This window comes from Saimiri boliviensis, chromosome 6, assembly GCF_048565385.1.
Source record: "Saimiri boliviensis isolate mSaiBol1 chromosome 6, mSaiBol1.pri, whole genome shotgun sequence".
Taxonomy (NCBI): Eukaryota; Metazoa; Chordata; class Mammalia; order Primates; family Cebidae; genus Saimiri; species Saimiri boliviensis.
This window is the reverse complement of record NC_133454.1, coordinates 116,496,037-116,511,933: the sequence shown is the minus strand read 5'-3', so window position 1 is coordinate 116,511,933 and position 15,897 is coordinate 116,496,037. Positions and strand designations below refer to the sequence as shown.

The following is a 15,897-nucleotide window of genomic DNA, read 5'->3' as shown; positions in this document are numbered from 1 at the left end:
ATTCCCATAGCCTTTGTTACAGTCTTTTGTTATTATGTTGGATGTTTTAGACCTCAGGGGCAGGCCTCTTACCTTCTCCTGCCCTCCTTCCACTTGTCCCAGGGCAGGATTCCAATGTTTGCCTTACTGATTGTGAGTCTTATGACTCTCCCATGAGAGAATACCACCCTACGCTCTGGGGGAAGGAATGTTGATACCTTGTAGCTTCCATAAAACCTAGGAGGATAGGTTTCATTGAGCTTCTGGATAGCAGAACAGGTGAAAATTCCTTCCTAGAGGGTGGCAAGGTCAGGGAGGGTGTGGAAGCTTTGCACCCCTTTCTTTATGCATTGCTCTACACATGCCTTCCCCTGTATCCTTTGCAATACCCTTTATCATAAGCCAGTAACATGTTTCCCTGAGTTTTGTGAGCTGCTTCAGTAATTTAATGAAACCCAAAGAGTGGGTTATGGAAATTCCAACTTGAAGCTGGTTGGTCAGAAATTTCAGAGATCTGGACTGAAACCCCTCCTTTCCTTGCTATTTCTGGTTCTGATACTCTCACAAATCAGCTTCTACTTCAAGTATTGTTGGGGGGCTAGTTTTGGGAAACTGAATCCTCAACTATGGAATCTGACACTATCTCTGGATAGACACTGTTGCAACTGAATTAGAGGATACCAAGTTGATGTCTACTGCATGGTGTAGGAGAAATCCCCACACAGAATTCTTCTGTGGGTCACAGAATTCTTCTGTGTTGATGATTATTGTGGTATGACAGTTGAGGAAAAGCCTGGTTAGCAAGAGTTATCCCTAGACAATAATGAAAAATTTTAATTTATTAGTGTAATTCTGTTTTTCTTGGATGTTTTAAAATAAAGGTCATAGGTGGCCATGTACCTATGCTGTTCTAACATGTGGAAAAATATGTGCCATCTGTTTTCTTTTTACTATGTTTATGTGTGGTGTTGCTTCTGAGGCCTCTGTTCTGTTCCATTTGTCTATGTCTCTGTTTTGGTACCAGGACCATGCTGTTTTGATTACTGTGTCCTTGTTTGAAGTCAGGTAGTGTGATGCCTCCAGCTTTGTTCTTTTTGCTTAGGATTGTCTTGGCTATGCGGGCTCTTTTTTGGTTCCATATGAAGTTTAAGGTGGTTTGTTCCAGTTCTATGAAGAAGGTCAGTGGTAGCTTGATGGGGATAGCATTGAATCTATAAATTACTTTTGGAAGTATGGCCATTTTCAGTATATTGATTCTTCCTAACCATGAGCATGAAATGTTTTTCCATCTGTTTGTGTCCTCTTATGTCCTTGAGCAGTGGTTTGTAGTTCTCCTTGAAGAGGTCCTTCATGTCCTTTGTTAGTTGTATTCCTAGGTATTTTATTCTTTTTGTAGCAATTGTGAATGGAAGTTCACTCATGATTTGATTCTCTGTCTGTTATTGGTGTATAGGAATGCTTATAATTTTTTCACACTGCTTTTTTATTCTGAGAGTTTGCTGAAGTTGCTTATCATCTTAAGGAGATTTTGGGCTGAGACAATGGGATCTTCTAAATATACAGTCATGTCATCTGTAAATAGAGATAATTTGACTTCCTCTTTTTTTATTTGAATACCCTTTATTTCTTTTTCTTGCCTGATTATTCTGGCTAGAACTTCCAATATTATGTTGAATTAGAATGGTGAGAGAAGGCACCTTTGTCTAGTGCCAGTTTTCAAAGGGAATGCTTCTAGTTTTTGCCCATTCAGTATGATACTGGCTGTGGGTTTGTTGTAAATAGCTTTTATTATTTTAAGGTAGGTTCCATCGATACCTAGTTTATTAAGAGTTTTTAGCATAAAGCGCTGTTGAATTTTGTCAAAGGCCTTCTCTGCATCTATTGAGATAATCATGTGGTTTTTGTCTTTGGTTCTATTTATGTGATGGATTATGTTTATAGATTTGTGTATGTTGAACCAGCCTTGCATCCCAGGGAAGAAGCCGACTTGATTGTGATGGATAAGCTTTTTGATGTGCTGTTCGATTCAGTTTGCCAATTTTTTATTGAAGATTTTGGCATTAATGATCATCATGGATATTGGCCTGAAATTTTCTTTTTTAGTGTGTCTCTGCTGGGTTTTGGTATCAGTACGATGTTGGTCTCATAAAATGAGTTAGGGAAGATTCCCTCTTTTTGTATTGCTTGGAATCATTTCAGAAGGAATGATACCAGCTCCTCTTTGTATGTCTGGTAGAATTCAGTTGTGAACCCATCTGGACCTGACTTATTTTGGTTGGTAGGCTATTAATTGCTGCATCTACTTTAGACCTTGTTATTGGTCTATTCAGGGATTCAACTTCTTTCTGGTTTAGTCTTGGGAGGGCGTAAGTGTCCAGACATTTATTCATTTTTTTCTAGATTTACTGGTTTATGTGCATAAAGTTGTTTGTAGTAATCTTTGATGGTAGTTTGTGTTTCTGTGGAATTGGTGGTGATATCCCCTGTATTATTTTTTATTGCATCTATTTGATTCTTCTCTCTTTTCTTTTTTATTAGTCTGGCTAGTGGTCTATCTATTTTGTTGAACTTTTCAAAAACCAGCTCCTGGATTTATTAATTTTTTGAAAGGTTTTGGGGCCCCTCTATCTCCTTCAGTTCTGCTCTGATTTTAGTTATTTCTTGCCTTCTGCTAGCTTTTGAATTTGTTCAGTCTTGTTCCTCTAGCTCTTTTAATTTTGATGATACGGTGTTGAATTTACACCTTTCCTTGCTTCTCACATGGACATTTATTGCTATAAATTTCCCTCTAGACACTGCCTTAAATCTGCCCCAGAGATTCTGGTAAGTTGTGTCTTCATCTCATTGGTTTCAAAGAACAATTTTATTTCTGTTTCATTATTTATCCAGTAGTCATTCAGAAGCAGTTTGTTCAGTTTTCATGTTGTTGTGTGGCTTTGAGTGAGTTTCTTAATCCTGACTTCTAATTTGATTGCACTGTGGTTTGAGAGACTAATTGTTATGATTTCTGTTCTTTTGCATTTGCTAAGGAGTGATTTACTTCTAATTATGTGGTCAATTTTAGAGTAAGTGCAATGTGGTGCTGAGAAAAATGTATAATCTGTGGATTTGTGTTGGAGTGTTCTGTAGATGTCTATCAGGTCTGGTTGCTATCCTAGTATTGCTGAAACCTAATAGTGGGAATAAAATCTCCCATGATCTTCTATTTGTTCAGGCTAATATGATAGAGTGGTATATTTAACTCTCAATTTAATAAAACTTTACTCAGTGTATCTCAGTTCAATTACTTTTCTCTCAGAAAATATCCTTTTGACTTACTCTATTCCCATGTGGCCTCTTTTTCTTATCACTTAGTAGTTTGTATTTAGATCTACAGCTATGCTGATATTGTAACTTTTATAAAGACAGGTATTGTGTCTGTTTGACATCAGAATTATATCTCTAAAGTATAAAAGAGCACCTAGAAAAAGTAGTTTATTGACAAAAAATGTTTATTGACTTAATGATGAGTTAATGAATTAGTTAGATATGTTCTTATGTGCTTAGTGTTCAATGCTCTTAGATTTGTTCTTTTCTGTTTATTAACATTATAGTGTATATCTTCTGCCTTTTTGCAGATGTTTTGCTACTCATATTCCAACTTCATTCTCCCCTCCACAACCACAAGCTCAGCTCTGAAGTTTTAAAATTTTCAATAAAGCTTCAGATGGGGGAAATGTTGGGGCTCAGAACACCATACCTTGAAGTATGGTACCTTGGATACTGAGTGCTTTGAACCAAATAAGACTGAAAGGTCTTCAGAATCTAGGTTTTTTGACTTTCTTCTACCTTCCTTTCTTCTGTGTCCCCTTTTCTCCCAAGGAAGGCCTTAAAAACTGGAGTTTCTCTTCCACAAGTTAAGTCATAGAAAATAGAATTCCTGTCTCCAAAGTAAGAAAAAATAAAAAACACCCTAACCTTCTGATTTCAGTGTAGGAGCTCATTGAAAAGAAATTATCTGATCTGTGTTGTCTGAAAGTTGGTCATAGACCCACATTTCAGAAGGGTCCTGTCCTATACCTAAGGTAAGGAAATGCTACACAGATAGGCAAAGAAGAATCTGAACACAGGGCTTGCTAGGTTACCGTCCTCCCACAGTCTTTTGCCATCAGATTATGTCCTTTTATCCAGTTCCATTTCTACATAGCTATTTGTTCTTCACTGAACCTATGTATAAAACCAGACAATTTTCCCTGTATCTCTGGATTGCCATTTCTGCAGGCTCCCATTTCACATAAATTTTTTTTTTTTTAAGTTCATGAATTTATGGTTTATTGGTTTTTGACAGAGGTGCCAGGAGCACACAATGGAGAAAGGACAGTCTCTTCAGTAAAGGGTATTGGGAAACTGGGTGTCCAGAAGAATGGAGCTGGAGCCTCCTTCACACCATGGACCACAGCAATTTAAAATAGACTAGAGAGGATACAAACAGATGGAGAAACATTCCATGTTCATGGTTAGGAAGAATCAACATTGTGAAAATGGCCATACTGCCCAAAGTAATTTACAGATTCAACGCTATTCCCATCAAGCTACCAATGACCTTCTTCACAGAACTGGAAAAAAACACCTTAAACTTCATATGGAACCAAAAGAGAGCCCGCATAGCCAAGTCAATTCTAAGCAAAAAGAACAAAGCGGGAGGCATCACACTACCAGACTTCAAACTATACTACAAGGCTACAGTAATCAAAACAGCATGGTACTGGTACCAAAACAGAGATATAGACCAATGGAACAGAACAGAGGTCTCGGAGGAAATACAACATACCCACAACCATCTGATCTTCGACAAACCTGACAAAAACAAGCAATGGGGAAAGGACTCCCTGTTTAATAAATGGTGTTGGGAAAACTGGCTAGCCATGTGCAGAAAGCAGAAACAGGACCCCTTCCTGACACCTTACACCAAAATTAACTCCAGATGGATTAAAGACTTAAACATCAGACCTATTACCATAAAAACCTTAGAAGAAAATCTAGGCAAAAGCCAAAATGGACAAATGGGACCTAATCAAACTCCACAGCTTCTGCACGGCAAAAGAAACAGTCAGTAGAGTGAATCGGCAACCAACAGAATGGGAAAAAATTTTTGCAGCCTACCCATCTGACAAGGGGCTGATACCTAGAATTTACAAAGAACTAAAGCAGATCTACAAGAAAAAAACAAACAAGCCTATTCAAAAATGGGCAAAGGATATGAACAGACACTTTACAAAAGAAGACATACAGGAGGCCAACAAACATATGAAAAAATGCTCATCATCACTGGTCATCAGAGAAATGCAAATCAAAACCACATTGAGATACCATCTCACACCAGTTAGAATGGCGATCATTAAAAAATCAGGAAACAACAGATGCTGGAGAGGATGTGGAGAAAAAGGAACACTTTTACACTGTTGGTGGGAATGTAAATTAATTCAACCATTGTGGAAGACAGTGTGGCAATTCCTCAAGGACCTAAAAATAGAAATCCCATTTGACCCAGCAATCCCATTACTGGGTATATATCCAAAGGATTATAAATCATTCTACTACAAGGACACGTGCACACGAATGTTCATTGCAGCACTGTTTACAATAGCAAAGACCTGGAACCAACCCAAATGCCCAACGATGATAGACTGGATAGGGAAAATGTGGTACATATACACCATGGAATATTCCGCAGCCATCAAAAACGATGAGTTCACGTCCTTTGTAGGGACATGGATGAACCTGGAAACCATCATTCTCAGCAAACTGACACAAGAGCAGAAAATCAAACACCGTATATTCTCACTCATAGGTGGGTGTTGAACAATGAGAACACATGGACACAGGGAGGGCAGCACTACACACTGGGGTCCGTTGGGGGGGAATGGGGGAGGGGCGGGGTGGTTGGGAGGTGGGAAGAGATAGCATGGGGAGAAATGACAGATACAGGTGAGGGGACGGAAGGCAGCAAACCACACTGCCAAGTGTGTACCTATGCAACAATCTTGCATGTTCATCACATGTACCCCAAAACCTAAAATGCAATAAAAAAAAATAAATAAAATAAAATAGACTAAAGACATGAGACTTGAAACTATAAAACCTGGTTGGGATTTTTAAAAAATTAAATTTAGGATGAAAAAGAATCTGGAAATTCAATTGCTTTTTTCTTTTTATTTTCTTTCTTTCTCTTTTTTTGAGACAGGGTCTGGCTTTTACATCCAGGCTGGAGGGCAGTGGTGTGATCATGGCTCACTGCAGCTTGAGACTTCTGGGCACAAGCAGGCTTCCTGCCTTAGCCTCCCAAGTGGGCATGCTTTCACCTGAGGTCCCAGTCACATAAAATTTTATTAAATAAATTGCTATTCTCTCTCCTGTTAATCTGTCTTTGTCAGTTTCATTTTCGGACCTAGCCAGGAACTCTTGAAGAGTAGAGGAAAGTTTTCTCCCTTTCAACAGTAATACTTATGTGCTGCTTATTAGGCAATGGACACTCATATAAATGTTTTACAATTATTAACTCACGTAATGCTCATAACTACTCCAAGTGGCTGTAGTATTACCTTTTATCACAGATGAAGAAACAGTGCACCTAAACTATAAATAATTTGCTCAATGCCACGTGGCCCTTAAGAGTGATGTGAGGGCTCAAGCCTAATTTGCCTAGCTACAGCTTTTTAAAGCTTGTTAGATATGCGTTGAAGAAATTGGCTGATCTTTTCACTTTACCAACTTAGTTTTTCTGCCTCTAGACAACAAATTAAGAAACATTAACAGTTTTCATACAGCCAATGACAGAAGTAAGAGAAAAAGAATGCACTTAAAAATATTGGAAACTAGTTTACTGAACTTGCTAATTTATTCTTTTCATTGGGATGTAGTGGTCACAGGTTTTGGGTTTCAGTGATCAATAAGATAAAGAGAAAAAAGGGAAGAAAGGAAGGAGAGAGAGAAAAAGGGGGAAAAAGCAGACGTAAATAAATAAACAACGTAAGAACAGAGTAGATGTGATCAGTTATATCTGAACCGATTATGAGATTCCATTGCAATTTCAAGGTGCAGAATGAGATACTACATGGGTAAGTGGATTTAAGGCACAGCAATGAAGAAGATTTAAAGGATATATAAAACTTTTATTTCCACATAGGATGTAGAAAGCTACAAAGAACGTTGCTTGCACCCTATTTAAAACAATCCAGTTAATCTATAAAATGGTAATTTGTTTGAATCTGTCACGGAGCTGAGGCTGCATTCATCTAGATACTATCAACTCTAAGCAGAGATAAGTCCCCTCCAAGAGGAAGTAAGACACATGAACTCTTTCATTTTTGGCAAAGGATGAGGGAAAAATGTGGCCATCATATAGGCAAGTAGGAATAAATCAGCTAAATTAAAAAACAAACAAACAAACTTAAAGCCAAGTGTGTGCTATTGAGAACATCAGAAAATTCTAGATTGGAAGGATTTACATTCACTATTAAAGTTTTCTCTGCTGGCCCCTACCAAGCGTTTATGAGATTTACTAATAACATCAATTTTTCAATTACAGGTATTCTTGATTGGTGTTGACTAACAGCATTGACAACTACAGGAATAAAAGTTATAGGGGAGAGAGTAAAGAACATGCACAAATATGCCAGCAATTTCCTCAGACGGCGTCTACAGAAAGTGTCCAGTGAAATGTTGGACCACCCATCCAAATCCCCAAACTCCCCACATGCTTACAATATTGGAGACAAAGTATTTATTCAACAGACTTATCAGTAGAGTTAATAAAAATCAGGAAACAATTTGTGAACTGGAAGATTAACCGATAGAAGTTAATAAAGCAGAAAGAAAGTTAAAGAAAAAAGTTAGGACAAAAGTACACAAGAACCGCATGGCAATGTCAAGTAGTCTAATAACATACAAAAGAATAATGGAGAAGAAACGAAGCTTAAGAAGTATTTGAAGATAAAATGTTGAATAATTTTGCAATAGTAAGGAATTCATCAAATCACTGGCCCAAAAAGGTCAGAGGATCCCAGTGAGGACAGATACCAAAAGTAAAACTAAATGAAGCCTATTTTTAGGGAAATAAACACACATACACACACACACACTTACGCACATGCCCATTTCATACTTATGCTGAACTAATTGATAATCAGCAGACTTGTGCACTAAGTATAACAGAAGGAAACATGGCTTCATACAAAGAAATAGCACCAAAAAATGTATAACTGAAAATAAAAAAAAAAACAAATATTTGACATTTTAATTGTTTTAATATCTTTTTCTTTTTTTTTTTCTTTTTCTTTTTTTTTTTTTTTTTGAGACGGAGTTTCACTCTTGTTACCCGGGCTGGAGTGCAAATGGCGCGATCTCGGCTCACCGCAACCTCCGCCTCCTGGGTTCAGGCAATTCTCCTGCCTCAGCCTCCTGAGTAGCTGGGATTACAGGCACACGCCACCATGCCCAGCTAATTTTTTTGTATTTTTAGTAGAGACGGGGTTTCACGATGTTGACCAGGATGATCTCGATCTCTTGACCTCGTGATCCACCCGCCTCGGCCTCCCAAAGTGCTGGGATTACAGGCTTGAACCACCGCGCCCGGCTTGCTTTAAGAAATAACAAACAAAATTATGCTGGTGTGTTTTGGGTTTAAACCATACATAAACATAAAATTTATGACAAATATAGCAAACTGAATGGGAGACATCTGACTTTACACTACCCTAAGGGTCTTACATGAAAAGTTGTGATATCGATTATTTTAGGTAAACTATAATATATAAAACATGTTTTATAATCCAGAGTCAACACCAAGAAGAGAGACAATAAATATAACCAATATCAGGAATGAAATAAGGTATTTTATTCTGGTCTCCACAAATACGAAAAGGAAAATAAGAATATTATAAACATGTTTGTTAATAAAATTGATAATTAAATAAAAAGTACAATTCTCTAAAGAGGCTTACATCAGAAGAAATGAGTAACCAGGGTAGTCTTATGTCTACTTAATACATTAATATGTTCTTAAAAACCATCCATATGAATAAAAACTTTGGAATTGTCTTCCTAGTGTCAAAAAATCTCACCTTTCTCTCAGACTGCAATGTGAACAAAGTACTAGATTCACCCTCTTCAAACACATAGGAGAAAACATCAGGGAGATAATAGAGCAATAACATAGAAGAATCTGTGTCCTAGGATTGCCTTGTGAAAAACAGATCCCCACAAAGTCTAGTCAGGTCAAGAGTAATAAGAATAAAGTGCAGAAAACTCTGCAGGTGACATTTAAGAATACCTTGTTGTTGGGCCACTATGTTTCTGAATACTTTATTTTTTTTTCTTTAACATCAAAAAAGGCTGTATCCTGATTAAACACAAATTCTCTTCCCAGCATCATCCCATCATCTGATAAATTGTTCTTTCCTTTATTGAGCGCTTTTTCTGTAAATAGGGCTATACCAATACATTTGAGATTTAGCTAGTACTGCCAAAATCACATATCCTCTATCAACAGCCCTAGAGAATGTTTATCAGCAGCATATACCTTTTAATAACCTGTTATTCTGTAAATGCCTTTAATAGGTTGTAAGCATTTTTTGTTGTTGTTGTTAAGGATCCCAAATGTCTATCAATCAATCAGTCAATAAAATATTGGAACATTTTATTTAGTGGATAAAATGTTGCAAAATATTATAATATATATATAGAGAGAGAAACACTTTCCAAGATGTAGTGCATTAATAAGATTCTGATTTGTATCTATCAGACATACATACCTTATATAATATAAACTATTTTATTATATTTATAAAATACTTCCTATTATATTTTATATAATATATACTTTATATATTTTATATTATACTTTATATTATATAAAGTATATATACTTTTTATAAATATAATACTTTATATAATATAAATCATTTTATAAATATAATACTTTGATATTACTTTGCATTTCTTTTCTGCATTTGTCTGAAATTCCCTCATGAAGTTGTTGAAACTACTGACTGTTTCATCCTCTCTAGAACTTCAGTTTAAATAATCAGAAGTACATTTGCTTCCCAGGCTGAATTTCTGTTTGCTGTGCAACTTTCAAAAGGAAAAGTGCCCTTTTTTGAATATGTGATTGAATCCCCAGAATTCAAAATGATATCTCCACTTCTCTGACTTGTGGCTGAGAAATCCATCACTTACAGACTGTTCTCCCTAAGATGTGTGTCTATATCTGAAATCGTTCCAGAAAGCCTCTCCTGCCCATGCAGAGTTGAAAAAAAAAGTAGGTGGTTAGGCTTGCAAGAGAAGTTAATGAAAGGTGACAAGCATTACATAATAATATTAGCTGAGCGTACAAATGAGTCCTCAGGAGAGGGAGCACTGTCCTCACATTAAGCCCAGTAAAGGCCTCAGGCCCACCCATTGCAGGCTTGAATGCTTGTTTCAGCTCAAGCTAGAGCCTATGTTTACCCAGTTCTGAAGCTCCTCTATGTTTTATTTATTTTTTTAAAAAATTCTTAATTTGTCATTTTTTGTGGGTACATAAGATATATATTTATAGAGTATATGAGATAATTTGATACAGGCAGGTAATACATAATGATCACATCTGTCTAAGATAAGTCCTAAGTCTTTACTTGAACAAGTAAAGGGGGTTTTCCATTAATGTGTGATTAAAATTTACATATTGCTAGTACCAACCTGGCAGTTAAATTATAATGACAAAGTATGTTAATTATATATGTAAAGCCCATTGAATATTGTCTGAACATAAGTACTCAGAAAAATATTTTTTTACTATTTTCATCTGATCATAATTATTTGGAAACAAAAATAGCTGTTCCTATTTTGCTATGGTCATTTACGATTTTTTTCATATCTATGTTTTATGGCATTTTGGCATGACACTATGAATCAGAGGACTATGTCTTAGACAGTATCTTACATAAAATATACTTTACACCAAAATAATAGGCAAAGTATAGGTCAAATACGAACAGTCTAAATCTTTCATATTGCACATAGATTACTGTATGCTTTTCTATAATATTGTGTGAATACATTTTAGCTTATATGATGAAGAAGATAGGGTAGTCCTAATTAAATTAGAATTTAAGCAATTTCTTAGCATAAGTTTTGTCTACAAAGTTATACATTCTGTAGACCAACTTTGCAACACAAATTGGCAGAATTCATTTCCTAAATTATAGAAGCAGTACTAAAAGAAAGCAAGATAAAACCATAGCTTATAAAAATGACTAGAAAAATAAAGATTCTGTAAATATATGAAATTATATCATGCATTTAATATTATTAAACAATAAAGTTCTACTAAATACTTATTTCTAATTGCAAATGAAAACAAACAGGGGAAATTATAAACATATTCTGGACAATATGGATAGAAAAGAAAAAGTTAAATCATAATAATTTTACATAGCATTATATTTGATAAGGTGTAGTTTTGAAATAAATTAAGAAAGTAGAGGAAATGATATATATATATAAAAGATCTGAATAAATTAGTTGGCAGTTTGAATGAGTGGAAAAGTATTAAAATATTAACCCTTAAAATGGAGGTGGACTCTATTTTTAACATTAATAAAGCACTTTAAAAATCAAATATAATTTTATAAAGAAAACAAATTACAAAAGATAAAAAATATTGCTTGGATGAAAACAATCTGTCTAGTAACTGTTACAAAAGTTTAAATTAAAATAGTCAAATATTTAGAAAATGGAAAATAGCTTCTAAAATAATATAAAACCTAACACCATAAAAACCCTAGAAGAAAACTTGGGCAATACCATTCAAGAGATAGGCATGAGGAAGTACTTCCTGACTAAAACACCAAAAGCAATGGCAACAAAAGCCAAATAGACAAATGGAATCTGATTAAACTCCAGAGCTTCTGCTCAGCAAAAGAAACTATCATTAGCGTGAACAGGCAACAGAAAGCATGGGCAAAAATTTTTGCAATCTACCCATCTGACAGATGAGTTGATTTTTTGTAGATTATAGAATCTATAAAAAACTTAAAAATTTTTACAAGAAGTAAAACCCCATCAAAAAGTGGGCAAATAATATGAACAGACACTTCTCAAAAGAAGACATTCATACAACCAACAAACATTTTAAAGAGCTCATCATCACCGGTCATTAGAGAAATGCAAATCCAAACCACATTGAGATATCATCTCACACTAGTTAGACTGGTGATCATTAAAAAATCAGTAGACAACAGATGCTGGAGAGGAGGTAGAGAAACAGGAACACTTTTAACACTGTTGATGAAAGCAAAAATTAGTTAAACTATTGTGGAAGACAGTGTGGTAATTCCTCAAGGATCTAGAAATAGAAATGCCATTTGACCCCACAATCTCATTACTGAGTATATACCCAAAGGATTATAAGTTATTCTATTATAAAGACACATGCACATGTATGTTTATTGTGGCACTGTTCACAATAGCAAAGACTTGGAACCAACCCAAATGCTCATGAATTATAGACTGGATATATATGTGGCATATATACACCACAAATACTATACAGCTATAAAAAAGGATGAGTTTATGTCCTTTGCAGTGACATGGATGAAGCTGAAAACCATCATTCTCAACAAACTGACACAAGAACAGAAAAACCAAACAACACGTATTCTCACTCATAAGTGGGTGTTGAACAGTGAGAACACATGGACACAGGGAGGGGAACATCACAAATGGGGGCCTGTCAAGAGGTGGGGGACTAAGGGAGAGATAGCAGTGGGTAGGGAGATTGGGGAGGGATAGCATTAGGAGAAATACCTAATGTAGATGATGGGGGGATGGATGAGTCGGATGCAGCAAACCACCATGGCATGCGTATACCTATGTAACAAACCTGCACGCTCTGCACATGAACCGCAGAACTTAAAGTATAATAAATAAATTAAAATAAACAAATAAACAGCAAAGGAAAACAATACTGTGATTCCAGAATGTGTAAAAGAAAAATTAAAAAATAAAAGACATTTTAGCACTGTATCCGACTAAAGTTTATGGGATGTTACAACATCTGAATTCATCCTCAATTCTTTGCTTTACAACTTTTCTGTATTCAGAAATGTAAAATAAATGAATAAAGCAGTTAATTAAAGAATTTATTTTTAAAACTAAAACAAACCTGTAGAAATCAGGAGGCAATGATTTTTAAAAACACACAGAATTTTAACAAAGAAACAGTTTGACACATTACAAAAATCAAGTTTTCAAATGTTTAGCATGCAAAAGAGATATCATTGCATGTAGATTTTTAACTTGGTGAGTTTATATTTCAAGTCCTAAACATTGTGAAATGGGTCTTGATTTTGCTCATGTGCCAAGAAAAGATTTATATTAGTGTTGTTGATGACAAAGAGAAAGCTGAAAATCAGTACATATAGAAAGTGATAGAATTTTTTTTACATATGTTATATATGTGCACATATTGAAAACTATTGATCTAGAAGAACCTATACAACACTCAATATTTGTTTTCCTTAAACCGAAAATTTTATTAGAAAAATGAAGAAACAAGAGAATAGCTATTCCATAAAAAGAACAGCCAAAACTCAATATTTTGAGGGTTTCTATTTTCCTTAATTCTTTATAATTTTTTAAACTTTTCTCCAACATAATATATACTATTTTTCTATAATATATGCTGTTTTAATTTTATTGAAGTATTTTACTTCCTAAATCTCAAATTGTAAACTGCTAACACTGTTTTCCTTTTTAGTTGCTAGTGTGTCTGTCAATTAAATTAACCAAAAGTAACATGTAAGACACAAGCAAATATTCTTCAAAAAAGGCATTGGGCAGGAATGCCAGTCTTCTAATGATAATGGGCAGCATTGATTATTGTCATCTTAAATACTTTGCAACTACCCTCTGATCAAATTTGGAATTATTATTTATCTCGTTCACTTAAGTAAATAGAGTCTTAAATTTTAGGTAACATTTTCTGGGTTATGTAGCTAAAAATGTAGCATACTTAGGATCTAACTCTTGGAAAACTTTATTTCAAAATAGTACTCCTAAAGCCTCTGTTAGAAGTCTTTCCCATATAACGAATGAAATAACTTCTGAAATTCTTATTATTGTGCCCAAATAGTTCTTTCCCATAATAAATTTACCTCCAACTGAAGTATGCATAGGAATTTGTGTTATACAATTTTAAAGAACAACCATATTTTCTTATTTTTCACATCAGTTGCTTTTAAAAACATATATTTAGACTGTAAATATGACACACATATGATTTCTAATTACAATTTTGATTTCTAAAAACATATGCCTTGAAATGTTCATATTTAGTCAAGCAAAGGGTAGCACAACAGAAATGAAAAAAAAAAAAAAGGATTCAATTGTTTTGCTAGAGAGACCAAGGAAATACCGAATATGAAAGAAAGAAAACATGAGTTAAATGTTCAGCATTCCTGCTATTTTAATTACCTGGAGTACTCTCTTCTCTGCATGACTCTAATAAGAGTGTTTTTCACTTCTTTGTTTCTAAGACTATAAATGAGTGGATTCAGCATGGGAATCACAATAGTATAAAAAACAGAAGCCACTTGATTTCTTCCCAAGGAATAAGACTTTCTTGGTTTTAAATAAGTAAAAATGAGAGTGCCATAAAAGATGGTGACTCCCAAAAGATGAGAGGCACAAGTAGAGAAAGCTTTCTGCTTTCCTGAAGTGGAATTAATTTTCAGGATAGTAGAGAGAATGAACACGTAGGATGCAGATATTGTGATAAGAGACACCATCAGAGTGGAACCAGCGATAATAAGTATCAGAATTTCAATGTCGTACGTGTCAGTGCAGGACAGAGATAAAATTGGGGACGTGTCACAGAAAAAGTGATGAATGACGTTTGACTTGCAGAAATGCAGTCTGCTCACGCAAACCACGTTGACTAAGGAGTCGATAAAGCCAATCACATAGGGCCCAATGACAAGAGCGCGGCAGAGCCTTTTGGACATCCTAACTGGGTAGTGCAGAGGACAGCAGATAGCTACATAGCGATCACAGGCCATTGAGGAGAGAAGATAACACTCAGCAGTTCCCAAGAAGACAAAAAAGAACATCTGGGTAAAGCAGCCCCTGAAGGAAATAGAGTTGGAAGTCAGTAAGTTCGCTACGGTTTTAGGTGTGATGACAGTTGAGTAACTGAGGTCAATAAACGACAGGTGAGTGAGGAAGAAATACATGGGAGTGTGAAGCTGGAGGTCCAGGCGGATTATCAGTATCATCCCCACATTCCCCAGCACGGTAATTAGATATAGCAGGAGAAATACTATAAAGAGAGCCAGCTGGATCTCTTCAGAATCCGTGAGTCCCATTAGGATGAAGTCAGGCACATTCGTGTCATTCCTTCTACTCATGATTCTCAACTGCTTTAAACTGCTGAGAAACCAAAATTGATACTTAACAGGAACGACTTTAAAGGATTCTGTTTATAGGAATGACCTAGCATTTAATAATTAGTTTACCGTTCCATAAATTGATAATAAATTTACAGAATATAACTGAAGAAACTAATTTTATTGCCAATACAGATATAAGTAGAAATTAACATTTGCATATAAGGAAAATGTAACATATTGCATAATTCGAATGAACCTGACCTTGTTCTGCATGCCTTCTTTTATTAACACATTTTATCCACATGAAAATATTATCCCATAGATACTATTATTATCCACAAATTTTAGATAGGAAAAAAAGAGTGTAGAAGCTTTGAGTAATGTATCCAAGTCAGATCAATTACATTTTGATGCTGAATCTACCAACATATGTTAACTTCAGTGAGAAGGCTTATAATTCTACACTCTTATTTATAAATAACTTCAGAAAGTTGAGAAAGGAGACAGATAG

General features: G+C 35.2%; 1 protein-coding gene across 1 annotated transcript; it reads right to left on the bottom strand.

Annotated features, from left to right (window-relative positions):
- Positions 1 to 14,468: 14,468 nt before the first annotated feature.
- LOC101039317 (olfactory receptor 8H1) lies at positions 14,469 to 15,404 on the bottom strand. Its single transcript, XM_003920093.3, has one exon. The coding sequence runs from the start codon at positions 15,402 to 15,404 to the stop codon at positions 14,469 to 14,471; it is 936 nt and encodes a 311-aa protein (XP_003920142.3).
- Between the last annotated feature and the right edge of the window lie 493 nt (positions 15,405 to 15,897).